At 46.1% G+C, this 16,053-nt stretch overlaps 1 protein-coding gene across 2 annotated transcripts in view; it reads right to left on the reverse strand.

Moving 5' to 3' along the window:
• Nucleotides 1-16,053, reverse strand: part of CCDC180 (coiled-coil domain containing 180) — a 67,096-nt gene that overhangs the window by 47,938 nt on the left and 3,105 nt on the right. For both annotated transcript variants that reach the window (XM_088452231.1, XM_088452153.1), the window contains exons 2-9: nt 15,229-15,346; nt 13,875-14,065; nt 12,187-12,275; nt 10,650-10,759; nt 10,436-10,564; nt 6,721-6,831; nt 3,502-3,597; nt 2,888-3,051 (exon numbers count right to left, since the gene is read on the reverse strand). In XM_088452231.1, coding sequence (XP_088308357.1) covers nt 2,888-3,051; nt 3,502-3,597; nt 6,721-6,831; nt 10,436-10,564; nt 10,650-10,759; nt 12,187-12,275; nt 13,875-14,065; nt 15,229-15,324 — 986 coding nt within the window. In that variant the 5' untranslated portion in view covers nt 15,325-15,346. The remainder of the gene's footprint in view (nt 1-2,887; nt 3,052-3,501; nt 3,598-6,720; nt 6,832-10,435; nt 10,565-10,649; nt 10,760-12,186; nt 12,276-13,874; nt 14,066-15,228; nt 15,347-16,053) is intronic.

Raw genomic sequence — 16,053 nt, forward strand, 5'->3', positions numbered from 1 at the left:
CCTTCCTAGACCACCAGGTTGTCAGGCACTAGGCCCGTCGGGTAATTACGCCTGTATCACTGATGGGGGGCGCCGTTTATTCCCTTGCCCTGGGCGCCAATCCCTCTAGTTAAGCCCCTGACTATCATTTACTGCCAACTCCCGACACTTGGTTGCTGACGCCCTGCTGCTTATTTAAGTGTTATGCGCCAATGTTTATAAATCATGTCCTTGTCCTGAATTGTTTGTACTTTTAGTAAATGTTTTTTTCTTGTGTGCTCGTTTGTTTATGTACTATGTAAGGCGCTGCCGAACATGACCAGACATTGCCCCTGCTGTCAGTCGTGTAAGCCAATTTGCAATCAAACCAGGAGCTGGACAGCCTTTAAATGCATCCTCAGTATTTGAAAGAGACACTATCCTTAAAGCTAAAATTCATGAAAACTGAAACTTTGGAGTTCTATGATGCCGAGCTGATGAAGACCACAGGTGTTCCTAGTCTGGATACCTAATTGGTTTGGCAGGCAGCACCGTTAGCTGGGCAAGCAGGAAACAGCCAACCGTTGTCTAATCCACTACTGAGGCAGAGTATATGGCTCTTACTGAAACAACCAAGGAAGCATTATGGTTGAAGGAGACTTTGTGTGACTTAGGTCTTCCGTCAATATTAACATTGCAGGTATAAGTAATGTGCCTCCTCACAGTTATTTGAGGTCAAATCATGAGGAAATCCCATATTAAGTCTCGGCGCAATGATATTTCATCTAGAAGTAAATCCAGCAAATTCCAAATGGATGGACCTATTTAACTCATTCTTGGCACATACTTCTAAAATTGCAAAATGTATTGGAAAATGGGACATGCTGACAATACAGGCAGCCTTGGAGGTACAACTAAGGTTGTGTACACACCTAACAGATATATCTGCAGATGATGCATGTTCATACACACTGCACAAACTATCATCTGGCTGTGGGTCACAACACTGACTTGTGCAGCACAGCCGAAGCGCTGGGTCTGTGAACGACGTCATTCACAGACACATGGCTGGTACATACTGGCCGACGTGCACACGATATATTGGGCGACTGGCCGACGTGCACACGATATATTGGGCAATCAATTGATCGGCCAGTATATCTGCCAGTGTGCACCCAGCTTTAGGCTCAGTTCCATTTTCATTGGCCTCTAATGAAGGTTCGGGAACATCTAATGGTAAGATCAGTACCGTTTTCTTATAAATATTCATGGAGTAAAAGGGCGCTCAGATGTGACCTTTCTAATTTGGTTTGGTTCATGTTCAAGATAACTGGGATACAGCATTTTTTTCAGGCTTCAAAGCATGCATGTGGTTATGACAACCTGTCCCTGTTTGTATTTGCTAATAAAGTTTATATCGTTGTAAAAAAAACAAAAAACGACAACAATATAGCAGCAATGAAACCTCTTATTTTATCTCTATGAATGAAAAGTAGAATTTTATTCATAAAAAAACACTGAAACACTGGTCCCACTGACTCTCATGTATAGTACAATAACCTCTGTATTATGGACATTACGGAAATTGCTGAAACACCTGCAACTGGCTGATCAAACTTCTGCTACTGTAGCCATAGAAATAGCAGCTGTATAACTAATCACTACATAATACTGTACATCCCCCAGCAAGTTACCTCACACTCACTGTCCCTCTCTCTGTTGGATTATGTCTTATGCATCACATTCTAACACAGTGCTTCCCAAACTCTCCTCAATCACCGCGCTGATTACAAGAAGGAGGCACTTATGCCATATAAAATTGAGTTTTAATTTTCGAAGTCACAAACACTAGCTATCTTGCTTCTTGCATAGTATATTTTCTGGTATATTTAGTTTTCTGGGCTTCTATGAATTAGCCACGGCATCCTTGCTCACAGCAGGAGAGTCCTCTGCGTGTCTGGGGACCCGCTATGTCTGCGGCAGCTTAGATTTGCTCAGAAGTCTGATGGCCATTGGATCTGCGTTCGATGCTTTCGGTTTTGTAGGTGAGCGTCGGATGTGAGATGCTTTCAGTGGGCCTCTCTAGGCACTGGACGGCCTGTGGGTCATTAGCGTATTTTCGCATTTGTGATGCGCGGGACTGTGCAGCTGCGATGGCATTTGCGTGCACATCTGAATCGGTCACGATGGCATTTGCGGCTGGAGATGGAAAAACAGTGGGTGGCGTGCAGAGGCGGATTAAGAGTGGAGGGGACCTTTGTGCAGCCTCCGTGTCCGTCCCCACTCTGGCTGGTACATATGCAGAGTAGACTCTCGCACTGTGCCAGAGTCAAATGGGTATGCGTTGATCTACGGGAACATGGTCCTCGCGCCATTTTTCCCATAGTCGTTTTACTGGGCATGCATAGATTTCAGGGAGATTTGCACCCGTTCCATTTTCCTGGCGATTTCTACAGCACCAATGGATAGGCGAGTCTCGTCCGTGGGTGCAGGGTGTGAGGTGTGGGCCCCCCTAGCTCGTGTTCACAGCACCCATTATATATGCGCCCTTGGCCGTGTGATTATAGGCATGAAACTAGCAGCACCTGGCGTGCATCGCAGAATCGGACCCTTCGTGTGCATGGAAACAAGTGCGGTAACAATGTAAGTGTATCGGTCCATCTCTACTCAGAGAGCAACTATATGTGCAACTATAACTGAAGCTAATACTCTATACCTTTGTCCTCACTCCAGTGTTCATTAGGAAACCTTAACATATTATAATAGGTTGTGTAGTGTAATAACACACTAGCCCCTATTCTGTGGCCTCATGCTTTATATGGTCACAGAACTCTTCAGTAACTCCCAATATCCCCATAATTTACAGCAGAGGGGACATTATCCCATTTATAAATCCAGTCCCCTCCATAGGAAATATACTCGGATATACCTGAATTCCTGCAGTACTATTTCTTTTTGATAGCATTTCCAAGCCTTAATCAGATCTTGCCACCGGAGGCGCTGTGATCTCTCCCTCTTTAATTCGGCCTCCATCAGATTGAGAGACAGTTTGGCGATTGACCGGTGATTGGCTAGTATGGCCTGGTTTATCATCTAAGAGTATGAAGAGATATACGCATGTATTATATCCAATATATTCAGCCGGCACTCAATAGATCATTATTAAAGCAGCAAAAAGTGGTAATTGAACATTACCTGACATAATTTTCACTATTTTTGAGCCCTTTTGTACCTATTGTTTGTATTTGCATAAATTATCAATTAATTTTGATTTGACTTGATCAGATTTGTGCTTCCTGATTTCAGAAACCATGTGGATCAGAGATTTCCAGGCTAAAGAAGAGCTTGACGCATTGATGGAACTTTTATTGGGCCAAAAATACTTCAATAATGACCAAGGATCCCCGTGGCCAACTATCCCCGTGGCCAACTATCCCCAACATTAATCCATCTTGATCACATGGAAAATTGTTTAATTTCAGCCAATACCAGTGTTTTCCGCAAAGTGCGAGTCTCCTCCATTATAAGATCAGAATCACTCACCATGGCTTCCTTATGTATAAACCTATACACATCAGGCGTCATCAAATAACAAATGTCCTTCAACAGGGTTGTGAATTTCTTCAGCACTTCTGCAATCTGCAAGAAAGAGACAAAAACGCAGTGACAATGGGGGTGTTGTAGAGTCGGGAGTAAGTCGGGCGCACACCACTCCAAAAAAAACGCGTCTGCGTCTGCCTGTGTGACCGCAGGTTCGGTACAAGTTTTTATCATCAGTGGGTACTTGCAACTGCCCTATACTGGGTGTAAAAGGTACTCCTCTAAACAGGCTTATATAAGCTTACGTCCAGGTCTGTAAAGGCTACATTTGGCTAAACACGACCATTATGAGCCTTGCCTATGTGAGAACGTTCCTACCCTCCCCCATTCTGCCTCTCTCATCATAAGTGTAGCTGTGATCTGCATGCGGTTGACTATGCCTTGTCCGTAGTGCAGTGCGAATTCATGCGTTCTGCAAATGGATATATGTTGAACTCTTCATTAGCCCCAGAATGTCCATGGGCACATTAGCATGTCCATACATTCACATGCCCCCAAGTACAACCTACACACAATCACAACACACGCTTCCCAGCCAGACACCCCTCCCATTACCCACACATTTTGGTGAGGACCTTGCTGTCTCTTGCGGGAAGCTGCTGATCCTCTCCGTTACTAAACCATTCCCTGTCTCTCCCATGTCCAATCTTCCAGCTGTACTCCTCACCTTGGCTGTTCAGACACCATGTGCCTTATTTGCAGAGAGCAGAATGCCTGGAGGGCAGCAGATTCTGTCCGTGTGGGCATGCCTGCTTTGTATAGTACATAGATATCGGCGACATCCATCCGCATTTCCATTTGCGTCTGATTCAGATTCAGGCTCGCTGGGCCTGTATGAGAGGTGCACGCAGTCGCCGACGCGGCTGTTCCTTTTTGCGGAGCTGCTTTGGCAATAATATGCAAATGATAGCTTTCCCTTGTGAACTAGCGTGAGCCGGAATGTGCAAGCCCTGAGGCGCCCACTTTCCGTGCCCCTGCACACTGCAACTCTGCTGGTGGCTCTGAACATGCCACCATCAAAGTGCCATCGCGTTCACTATCGACATTTGCAACAGACCCATGGCAGGAGCAGTGTCTCAGCGTCTGACTGCGGCTGCGGCTCTGCGTCTGGGAACGCAACCGCTTGCACTGACACAGTGTGTCACCTCCCAGTTGCCACCCGGGAACGCCCATGGTTTTCCTTCCCCATTTCTGTTACTAGGGTTCCCATAAGCAACAGCGCATTTGTGCGTACACACAGGGTAACGCATATACCGCAGGGGTTTTTAGGATACTTTGTGCATGCGCAGTAGCAAATAATCATTCAACTATGTGAACATAGGAAACTGCGCGCGGTTAGCGTGCACCTCTGAATTGGGCCCAATATGACCAATGTGAAAACAAATATTTCAATAATTAAAAAAAAACCAACATGTAATAAAAGTATATAATAAAAATGACCCATGTAATGAATTCCCCATGTAATAAAAGTATGTAATAAAAGTATATAATAAAAATGACCCATGTAATAAATTTCCCATGTAATAAAAGTATGTAATAAAAGTATGTAATAAATGTTACCCATGTAATAAATTCCCCATGTAATAAAAGTATGTAATGAAAGTATGTAATGAAAGCTACCCATGTAATAAATTCCCCATGTAATAAAAGTACGTAATGAAAGTTACCCATGTAATAAATTCCACATGTAATAAAAGTATGTAATGAAAGGGTCCCATGTAATAAATTCCCCATGTAATAAAAGTATGTAATGTAATAAATTCCCCATGTAATAAAAGTATGCAATGAAAGTTACCCATGTAATAAATTCCCCATGTAATAAAAGTATGTAATGAAAGTTACCCATGTAATAAATTCCCCATGTAATAAAAGTATGTAATAAATTCCCCATGTAATAAAAGTATGTCTCCTCATTCTACTCATTAGTTTAGGACACAAGTGAGATTAAATCGGAAGTAGGAGGGAGGACGGTGATGTGACGCAGACGCCATTCTCATGTTTGTATGGATAGGTTAGTATGGGAAGGTATAAACTCCAGGTACCATGCTCAGTATCATTAAGGCTATACCTATTTCCTCACCAAGGGCCATAACTAGGGGTGTGCGAGCGGTGCGGCTGCACAGAGCCCAGAGCCCTGTGGGCGTCACCGCCACTCACACAAGGCTCCTGCACCTGGCTAGGAACCCTGCAACCAGAATCTATGCAGCTGTGCCGCCTGTAGCGTCCTCAGGACACTTCAGGCGTGCCCATCACTGTTCCGGGCATTGCTGTAATTCACAGCGATCGTGGCCCCACCGCTTCCGCATGACGTTGCAAGGAGGGGACGTGGCCTGCACCGGGCAGCGGGATAGGCTAGTTACGGCTTTGTCCTCACCTGACATTTCTGGGGAGAATATGTTTTATCACTTCTGTTATGGGCCAACGAGATGCAATACACGGAATGGCCCCTTCTCTCATCCATAGACCCATACATTAGTCAGATTGGGATAGATAGTAAACACTGTAGGCCTCATTCAGAGCCGCTCGCACGATGTGTATGCAAATCGCGTAGGCAGTGCAATCACACAGCAATGCATTAGCACGCCCAGTATTTCTTAGAGAGTGATCACATAGTGTATGCAGACACCCACCAGCCTGTCTTAAGACGCCCACTTGTGCACGTCATGTGTATGCAACCATCGGTACATCGGATGCTACCGCAGCGGTTGAGGTTGACCATACCCTGCCGCGAGCACTTCAGTGTAAAAACAAGCCAGGTGACGTGTACTATCATACTGTCTTTTAATTATGCACACCTCTAAAATGCCGTTGAGACGCTCAGGCACGCCTGCGTTTGCACCTCCACTCCCCCGTTTTTAATGGCCAGCCCCTGTTTCCACCTACCAAACGGCTTCCCCTGTCATTCACTGTGCTGGGCTGTCTATGCGCAGCGAGCGAATGTGAACTTTCGCTAAGGTATGCGCATAATGCACACCATCGGCAGCAGCGAGAGTATGCATCTCAGCGAGCGGGTCTGAATCAAACCCTGTTTCCCTTTGCATCTCTCAGCTGTGCTATGAAGGAAGCAGCCTGGAATAGGGCATACAAGAGACACAACACTGAACACTATCAGAGACCAGGGTATACACATAACACAGCCGTGGTCCTCGACCACTAACTTACCTGCTTTGCTCGTTTTTCTTCCAGCTCACATAAAGTCTTCTCTGTGTCCCGGATCCACTGTCGTCTGCTGCTGGATTCCTCAACCACTTGATCCCAAAGTTGATTTAGAAGCTATATGATAAAAAAAAATGACCAGACAGTATTACAATAAGGCTTTATAAAGATGGATGCAATTAGGGATTATACGTTACAGTTCAGGACCACACTACAGTCTATGGTGCTATGTTGTAGTTCAATTATTACCTTAAAATACAGAAATAACCATAATGCAGAGATAAATTGGGCAAGCACAGCCTCTTAGAACTGGAGACACCCATGAGAGACCACGGCTTTTGATGCATAGTGAGTACTACGTTAGTTGCCGTAGCGCAAATTGCGTAAAATGTATCTGCGGATGCTCAGAACAGCGTATGGACCCATGCAACATTCCAACTGCGCTTTTTTCCAGCGGCTTGCGCCTATAGTGGGTGGATTGGGGTTGGATGGAGCCTTTTGGCGTAGGCCAAGCACAATAAGGGCGTGCAATTGGCAAAACATGCTGACCAAGAAAGAGATGGAAAGGCGGCTCATTTGCGGGCGATCAGGGGTAGATGTAAATACTGGATGATCTAGTGGCCAGGGATGTAGTCAGGAATCCGACGGTCTTAATGCCAACTCTCTAATCCCGGCGTGGTGCTACTGACAGGCATTAAAACTCAACGCCTGTCATTATCCGTATGCCGGAAGACTGGCACCCGGCATACCGAACGAAGCTAAGCCGGGCGCGGACAGGTTTTAGGGCACCCGGGGGGCTTTAGGGTTAAGCAAGGGGAAGGGGGGGTTAGGGTTAGGCAACCCCCTGGGAGATTTAGGTTTAGGCTGCGGGGAAGGGGGGGTTAGCTTTAGGGACTTGGGTGGGGGGGGTTAGGGTTAGGCACTTGGGGGAGGTTTGGGTTAGGTACCCCTAATGGAGAGATAGGGTGTAGAATTAGGTTAGTGATACTTACCTTTTGACGATCGGGATTATCACCCTTGCCGGGCTGCCACTGTCGGGATTTGCGGCCGGCGGTAATACCTACTACACCCAGTGGACAAACTGTGATCGGCTGCATGCGAACGCCCCCCTAACTCTGAAATTGTTTATTTTTTTTTTTGGGAGGGGTGTTATATTCTCAAAAAGGGGAGATGTCTCTGTTGTATTAAAGAGGTGTCACAAGTCAAAATTATACTGAATACCAAATGTATTTGCTGAACGTAAGGATGGTGGTTTAAAACTTGGGCGCAACTCGGGCATAAGGGTGCTCCTGTCGTAAATTAGCTCCCAGCTAGAGCTCGGCATGTGGGCAAAATCAGATCCTTAACTTTTTTTGAATCCTAATCTGCATCAATCTCAAGGTACAGACAGTATACGAGCGCTAAATCCGCACACAAATCTGGATTATTTTTATATTAAACAGACTTTATTCAGATATAAAGGCAGAAAACACATGTGCAGATTATAAACGTCTGCAGACACACTACATATAATCACAGTGCTAATGGCAGAGGGTGCAGCACTGTGAGAGTCACAACATAGAACATGATTCTGGGACCACAACAAAACAGATTCCGGAACAGCAAATGTCTCTCTAAGGAAAGTAAGTCCCAATACTGCAATTGCCATATGGTTATACTGAATGTTATGAATTAAGTGGTTACTATTTACTCTGTAGTTACCGCAGATTGTACTGTGTTAATCCTCCACTTATGTGGTAATAGAATATCACAGAAACAATTAAGGTTAGCGGCTCAAGTTCTATTAACAGGGAGCCGAGCGGGGAGGTGACTCCTGTTCTATCAGCATAAATGGTTCTTGTACAGAGAATCACAGTGTAGGAACATAGGATTTCACTGTAAAAAAAAAAAAAAAAAAAAAAAAAATTCCCCAAAAAAGTCGAGAAATTTACTTTTTTTTTTTTCATCTAATAAAGTTTAGAATGTATTTTTAAAAATATATTTAAATATTTAATTTATCAAAAATATACACAGGGGGTGTTTTGGCCCCCTCCACATGCCCATAGGCCCCCACTCTAAAATCACCTTTAACTTCCCACCAGAAATAGCCCCCCTAGTGGCAAAAGATCCCTAGCATAAACCCCACCCCTGAGTGGTAATAGATCCCAGTGTCAGAGCCCCCCACCCTCGCCCCCAGTGCCAATGGGCCCCCAACTGTGTAGTGAATGTGTCACTATATATGCAATTCTTTAGTTTTAACATATCCCCCCTCCCCATAAAAAAAACAAAACAAAATTTGTGAGGCAGCATTACCCACCCCCATTGATGAAAGATGACCCCACCTTATCACTCCCCCTTCCGTTACATAGCCCCCTCACCTTGTTGCAGAGCGCAGCGGAGCGTGGGGCAGGGGGGACTGATCATCAATCTCCCCTGCTGCAGCTGATCTCTGCACATCTAGAGATCAGAATATTTGTGCTGGGGGTGGGACTAGGAGCCTGATTCAGCTCCGTTTGCGCTCGCACAGCGCTCGCAAACGGGTCGATGGTCCCCCACTGCGCATGCACGAGAACCGGCCAACGACGGGCGCTCCGTCGCTACGGGTCTCGCATCAAAGCGGGGTGGCTGTCTATTTTGATTGACAGCTTGCCCCGTTTTGGAGGCAGGCAGGCGGGGTGGCTGGCCAAACGGAGGCGTTCCAGAAGGAACGCCTGCCGTTTGGGGGCGGCCCCACTGACATCACGAGTAATGCTCTATTAGAGCCGAAAGCTCACAGGGGCTTGCAGAAACGAGACCCTACCACAAGGGTCTCGTCGCAAGCCCCGATGGTCGTGACCATCGCGACCATCAACTGGCCGCTCGCTATAGCTGTGGGTGGTCACCCACAGCTTAGCGAGCAGCCAGGAGGCCGTCTTTAAAAAAAAAACAGGGACGCCCTGATTCAGAGCGAGCACTCTCAAAGAGTGTCCGGCTCTGAATCAGGCCCTAAGTTCCCTCCTAGCACTTCTAGTTTAGGCGGATGCGCTCCAGGATTTTGGTAGTGATGTCGGCGGTCACAGACCGCAACATCACTCCCAAGGGTCCGTTCTGATCGTGTTCTTCCTCCATAGGAACAGAGGAAGCAGAGGGGCGGCACTAACGCACGAGACGCGACCTGGTCAGGTAAAGCCTCCTGGCTGGGGTTGCATCCCATGCGTTAGTGCCAAGCAAGTGGTTAATATACAAGCCATCCACATTTCTGTGCGGATGTAATGCTCCCTTACTGTTTGTATATTCTTGTCACCTTGTAGTAGATTTAGGGAGCAGCCGTTATCCATTAGAATCCTTTATATTGCTACAAATACTGCGCACTAATCTTTCCTTAAGTCTCTAAGCGTCTTTATTGCCCGCGCAAGATACTTTTAGCAAACAGACGTACATTCAGCTCAGCGCCAGGACCAAGATGATTTATAATAAATCCGAACGTTAAAACTACCTTCAAGCCTTAATAAAGAATTATCAGTGCGCCTACACTTTTTCATGGCGAGTCATGTGATCGCGTCAATGTTGTTTCCATGGTAACAGTGTACTTACACCTGACAGATGATGGAACACTTTGACGTTCCGTAATGGGATAACCATTCTCACAGTTATATTAGCGTCCAGTTACAGTGTGAGATGCTCTGTAAGGATATCCTCACTACTGTCACATCTGATCAGGGAGAACATTATAATTTAAAAACATAATAATCAGATGACTTACTATCATTGTGAAGGTGCTGTTGTCACTCGTGTCTTCATACTGCAGAAATAAAAGGTCAGTCGACTTATCGGACTCCGATATCTTTTCCTGAAGACCCTTCCCGACCTCCAGGACCACAGTCTCCATTTCCTGGAAGCCAACAAGGTAAAGCACAGATGAACGGGGGCCCAGGGTTTGTACAGATGCCAAATGAGGATGATTTATGTCTAATTACCTTACTAATGGTAGCTAGTGCCCCCTGCAGGCCGGAGACTGCATTGTTATGCCGCTCTTGTCTATTAGAGGTGATACGCTGTAGGATATCACTATCTTTCTTCTCAGGAACTGAAATAAAGCACAATTGCTATTAAAATGTATCATTGAGCAATGACTACACCTGTGCACCTGCTGGGTGACCTGCAAAATGTTAGCTATGTGGGGTCCCGAGGACAGAGTTTGAGAAACACTGTACTATACACTTCGTGTCTGGTGGCACAGCCTGGGGCCCATGTAGAGTTGTACTGTGTATACACACAACATACTTGAACTATTCCCAGCGAGATGCAATTTATGAGAGGTGGAATGACGGTTGGGGGGGTGGGGGGATGTGCAAGCATTAGCCAAGTACAGTAAAGGCGCGTTCATATAAATGTGTCCCAATAAGACCACAAAACAACTAAATGCACCAGCACGCAGGGCTGGTGCTACCATTAGGCAGCTGCCTAGGGGCACCAGCCACTGGAGGGTGCTGCTGAGTAAAAAAAAAAAAATTGTCTCCTTCAGTCCCAGACAGGTTGGTTTAGTGTGTGTTGGGGTGGCTTAAGTGAGTGCTGACAGGGTTAGTGAATGTGTGTGGGGGTTTAATGAGTGCTGACAGGGTGAGTGTGTGTGTGTGGTGATGGTTACTGACATATATTTGAGCACAGATGTGTGGCATAAATATAATCGGGGATGGATGTGTGGTATAATGTATTGGGGGCACAGATGTATGGGATATAAAGAATTTGGGGCACATGTGTGGCATATGTACTAGGGGCATTGTTTGGCATAATTCATGGCTATGTGGCATACAATAACTTTGGTGCACTGCTGTGTGGCATATGTATTTGGGGCATATAAAGTATTGGGGGCACAAATGTGTGGCATATTATGTATTGTGGAACATAACATATTATGAATTGGCAGTGTTATGAGACACAGAATGATTTGGGGGCTTTGCTGTGTGGCATATTATATATTAGTGTCACTAATATATGGCATAGTATGTATTAGAGGGAGCAGGGGCGGTGGGTAAAATGTTGCCTAGGGCACCCAGACACCTTGCACCGGCCCTGCCAGCACGGGGTGGATCTCTCGCAGATGCTTCGACCCAAGTGTATAAACTCAGCTGCATTTCCTATTTCCACCATTCAAGACCCGATCCGTGTGTGTATATACCATGCGTTACACTAGAAAATATTTCCTGGTGTTAAATTCTTTGAAGGACTCATTAACCAACATTGACAATGAAAACTTGTTGCCTTATTACTAATCAACATTTAGGGGCGGGAACTTATCAAACCTTCTAAAGAGGACAAGTGTAGCAGTTGCCCATAGCAACCAATCAGATTGCAGGTATCGTTTAGCTAGTATTTGAAATATTCTGATTGGCATCATCTGAGTAGTTAGATACATCTCCCCCTTGAAAATGCTTAATTTCCATCAATAACAGCCAAATAAGTAACATTTTATTTGAAATGAATTAAAGTAACAGAAATACCCAGTTTTATTACCAATAACATCACAAAGGCCTCTCACTTCCCTGGCTGCCATCACGTTCTCACTTTCCTTCATTCTCCTTACGGTCGATGCAGTTTTCTCCCTGTCAAAAAGAAATTGTGGATTCTGCATGAAGACAGAAACAAACAAAAAAAAAAGTGGTTCCCAAATATCATTATGGAAAGCGGCTCTAAGGACAACGTAAAGGTGCCTACACGCGATTTGCCCGATTCCGACACATCGTGACGACAAATCGTGTAAAATATGCCCAAATCTTGAGTGTCCACTCACGATGCCGATGCGCGTTCCCGCAGGTCGTACGTCGCATCTTCAGATCTGCCGTGCTGTAGGGCAGATCTGACAATCTCAGTCACGATGCACTGGAATAGTTAGGAGGCACGATAGATCGTTTGTCACATTGGACAGTTTTTTAACACCAAATCGTGCCCACGACTGCCGGGGAGCTGCCAGGGGAAAGTTCAAGGGGAAATCGGACACAATGCCAGATCGTGAGAACATCGCCAAGTGTGTAGGCACCTTAAGGCTCATCTGGAGGTGAAATGCTCTACCACAGTGATTACCAACCTCGGTCCTCAAGGCAGACTAACAGTAGTGGTTTTAGTGATATCCATGATTGTGCATAGATGGTTTAATCAAAACAACTGAGGCACTAATTAAGTCACCTTTGCTCAAGTATGGCTATCCCTAAAACCTGGACTGTTAGTGTGCCTTGAGGACCGTGGTTGGGAACCCCTGCTCTACCGCCTAAAGGTCAACCCTGGCCATGGCCATTTTCATGTATGCCTACAATGTTGGACAAGTAAGAAGCTATTTAGGCCATTTTTCAGTTCCAGTGGGACTTGTATCCAGTCAGAAGGCTTTTACACTATGGACTACCATGGGGACATAATGCCAGGATGTTGCACAGCAAAACTGCCTTCATATCCCACATTGTTACAGTCGACACCCCCCCACCCTAAAAAAAACCCCACACTCCTGGTGCTATTGCAGTGAATGCTCCCGTAGTTATGTCAATCATTGCTTAGCACAGTGGTTCCCAACTGGGTGCCATGGCATCCTGGGGTGGCAGACTCAGTGCTGGTGGCTGCATATCATACTATACATGGACAAAAAGAAAGAGCAGCCCAGTCTACCACCTCACAACTGAATCTAAAGATGAGAGATAAGTACAATTTACGTAAATGTAATAATTTAGCAGAATTTCTTAATAATAAACTTTTGCTCTAGGTGTGCCGTGAAAACATTGCTGGTACACTAGAGCAGGCCTGGCCAAATGGTGGCTCTCCAGAATGCTTTACCAGTTGATCGGTGGTGGGGTCTGCTGGGACTTGTAGTTTCACAACAACTTAAGAGCCACAGCTTGGCCGGGCTTGCTCAAGGGCGCCGTGATTCAAGACAGTTTGGGAACCACTGGCTTACAAACACAGTGTGTGGGATGCAACCTAGACCCGTTAGGACCCCAGCAACCATCACTAATGCTTCCACTTAAAAATACCCCTCTTGAATATAAGACATTGCTACCACCTATCACACTGATTTTATGTCATTTCATTTCTTAAGTCTGAATAAAGTTGTTTTTTTTCCTTTGAGTATTTTTAATGGTCTGTAGATCATTAGTAATTTCCAACTTGTATTACTATTATTATGCTTTAAACATGTTGTATATTTAGGCTACACTTACCTGTATGCCAGTGGGTTTTCTGTACGGCAGTCGTACGGCATGCTGTCCACCCACAGACGCTGGCGGTGAGACAACAAACCAGCTGAGTGGGCGTCCTCATTTCTGACAAGAGGAATCTTTCCACTGTCCAAACCCAGCTCCTGCTGTGTGACCCGAGCACGTGCTTCGCCGAGAGACCGGACCAGCTGGACCTTACAACATGATAGCAGATTCCATTACTTTAATCATTAAAAGGGACGCTAGAGAATAAATACCTAAATTGCCCAGGAGGCACAGGGCCTGATTCAGAGCTGAACGCTCTGACCAGAGCGCTCGCTCTGAATCAGGGCCCTCCTCCATGAAAATGGAGCGGCCTCCTGGACGCTCGTAGGGCTGTGGGTGACCACCCACAGCTATAGCGAGTGTCCATGATGATGGTCGCGATGGTCTTGACCATCGCGACCATCGGACTTGCGACGGAGACCCTGCGGTAGGGTCTCCCTGCCACAAGCCCTGGAGTGATTTTGGCTCTATCAGAGCCAAAATCACTCCCACTGACATCACTAGTGATGTCAGTGGGGCTGGCTTCAGACGGTAGGCGTTCCCATGGGAACGCCTCCGTCTGGCAGGCACGCCCCCGGCACGCCCACCAAAGGGGGCGTGCTGTCAATCAACATCGACAGCACGCCCCCTTTGGTGCGAGACCTGGAGCGATGGAAAGCCTGTCGCTCCCCGGGTCTCGCGCATGCGCACGACGGAGCCCCCTCCGTCGTGCGCATGCGCAGTGGGGAACATCGACCCGCTTGCGAGCGTACTGCCGCTCGCGAGCGGGTCTGAATGACCCCCACTGTTTCATCAGTCTCTAATGCGGGGGATGTTGTCAGTTTCCCACTGTACGGGATGCCGACGGTCGAAAAACCGGCACCGGAATCCTGACCCACGGATAGAAAAGGTTAGGATTAGGCTGAGGGCAGAGGTGGTTAAGTTTAGGCACCACCGGGGGGGGGTTCGTTTAGGCACTAAGGGGGTAGGGTTAGGTTTAGGCACCAACAGGGAGGCTTAGGGTGTGGGGGAAGAGGGTTAAGATGCAAGAAGGTTAGGGGTTGAAGGGGGGAGGGTTAGTATACTTACTGAGCCCCTGTCGGGATTCTCAGCATCGGGATGCCGATGTCAGTCTTTTGACAGTTGGCATCCAGACTGCCCGTCTCCCATACCCAACCCCTAATGAAGATATGTCAAAGAGCAGCCATAATGGTAGCTTCTACAAGAGTCTGTAAAAGTTTTATTTTCTAATGCACTTACTTTGTTAAATAAATGTTAAAAATAACATTTATTTTAAAAAAATAGCATCACTAACATAGCATCCTGTGCGTACCTCTGCATCGAAGATCTGTCTGTAGACTTTCCCACTTGGAACAACATGAATTTCCCCAACAAGAGCCATGTTATCCACATGTACAAAACACACCATGTAATGTGTTAACCTGCGCCATCTAGAGAAAGACAGTGACACATTTAGGTAACACACATAAATGCATTTTACAATTATATTCTGCCTGTGTTTTATTAATAATATTATCCTTTAATTATAGGGCACCACAAAACGTTGACAGCCCTATACAACCCCCACGTTCCCTGCTGCACCAACCTGGCTGGCCCCTCCCGGAGGGGACTGCCAGAAATACGGTACCATTATATGTACCTGGGTTACACCAGAAGAGAACAGTAGTATGTGGGCCTGGGTTACACCAGGAGAGAACAGTAGTATATGTACCTGGGTTACACCAGGAAAGAACAGTAGTATATGTACCTGGGTTACACCAGGAGAGAACAGTAGTATATGTGCCTGGGTTACACCAGGAGAGAACAGTAGTATATGTGCCTGGGTTACACCAGGAGAGAACAGTAGTATATGTACCTGGGTTACACCAGGAAAGAACAGTAGTATATGTGCCAGGGTTACACCAGGAGAGAACAGTAGTATATGGGCCTGGGTTACACCAGGAGAGAACAGTAGTATATGTACCTGGGTTACACCAGGAGAGAACAGTAGTATATGTGCCTGGGTTACACCAGGAGAGAACAGTAGTATATGTACCTGGGTTACACCAGGAAAGAACAGTAGTATATGTGCCAGGGTTACACCAGGAGAGAACAGTAGTATATGGGCCTGGGTTACACCAGGAGAGAACAGTAGTAT

The sequence above is a fragment of the Taudactylus pleione genome, unplaced genomic scaffold, assembly GCF_031769625.1.
Source record: "Taudactylus pleione unplaced genomic scaffold, aTauple2 ptg000003l, whole genome shotgun sequence".
NCBI lineage: Eukaryota > Metazoa > Chordata > Amphibia > Anura > Myobatrachidae > Taudactylus > Taudactylus pleione.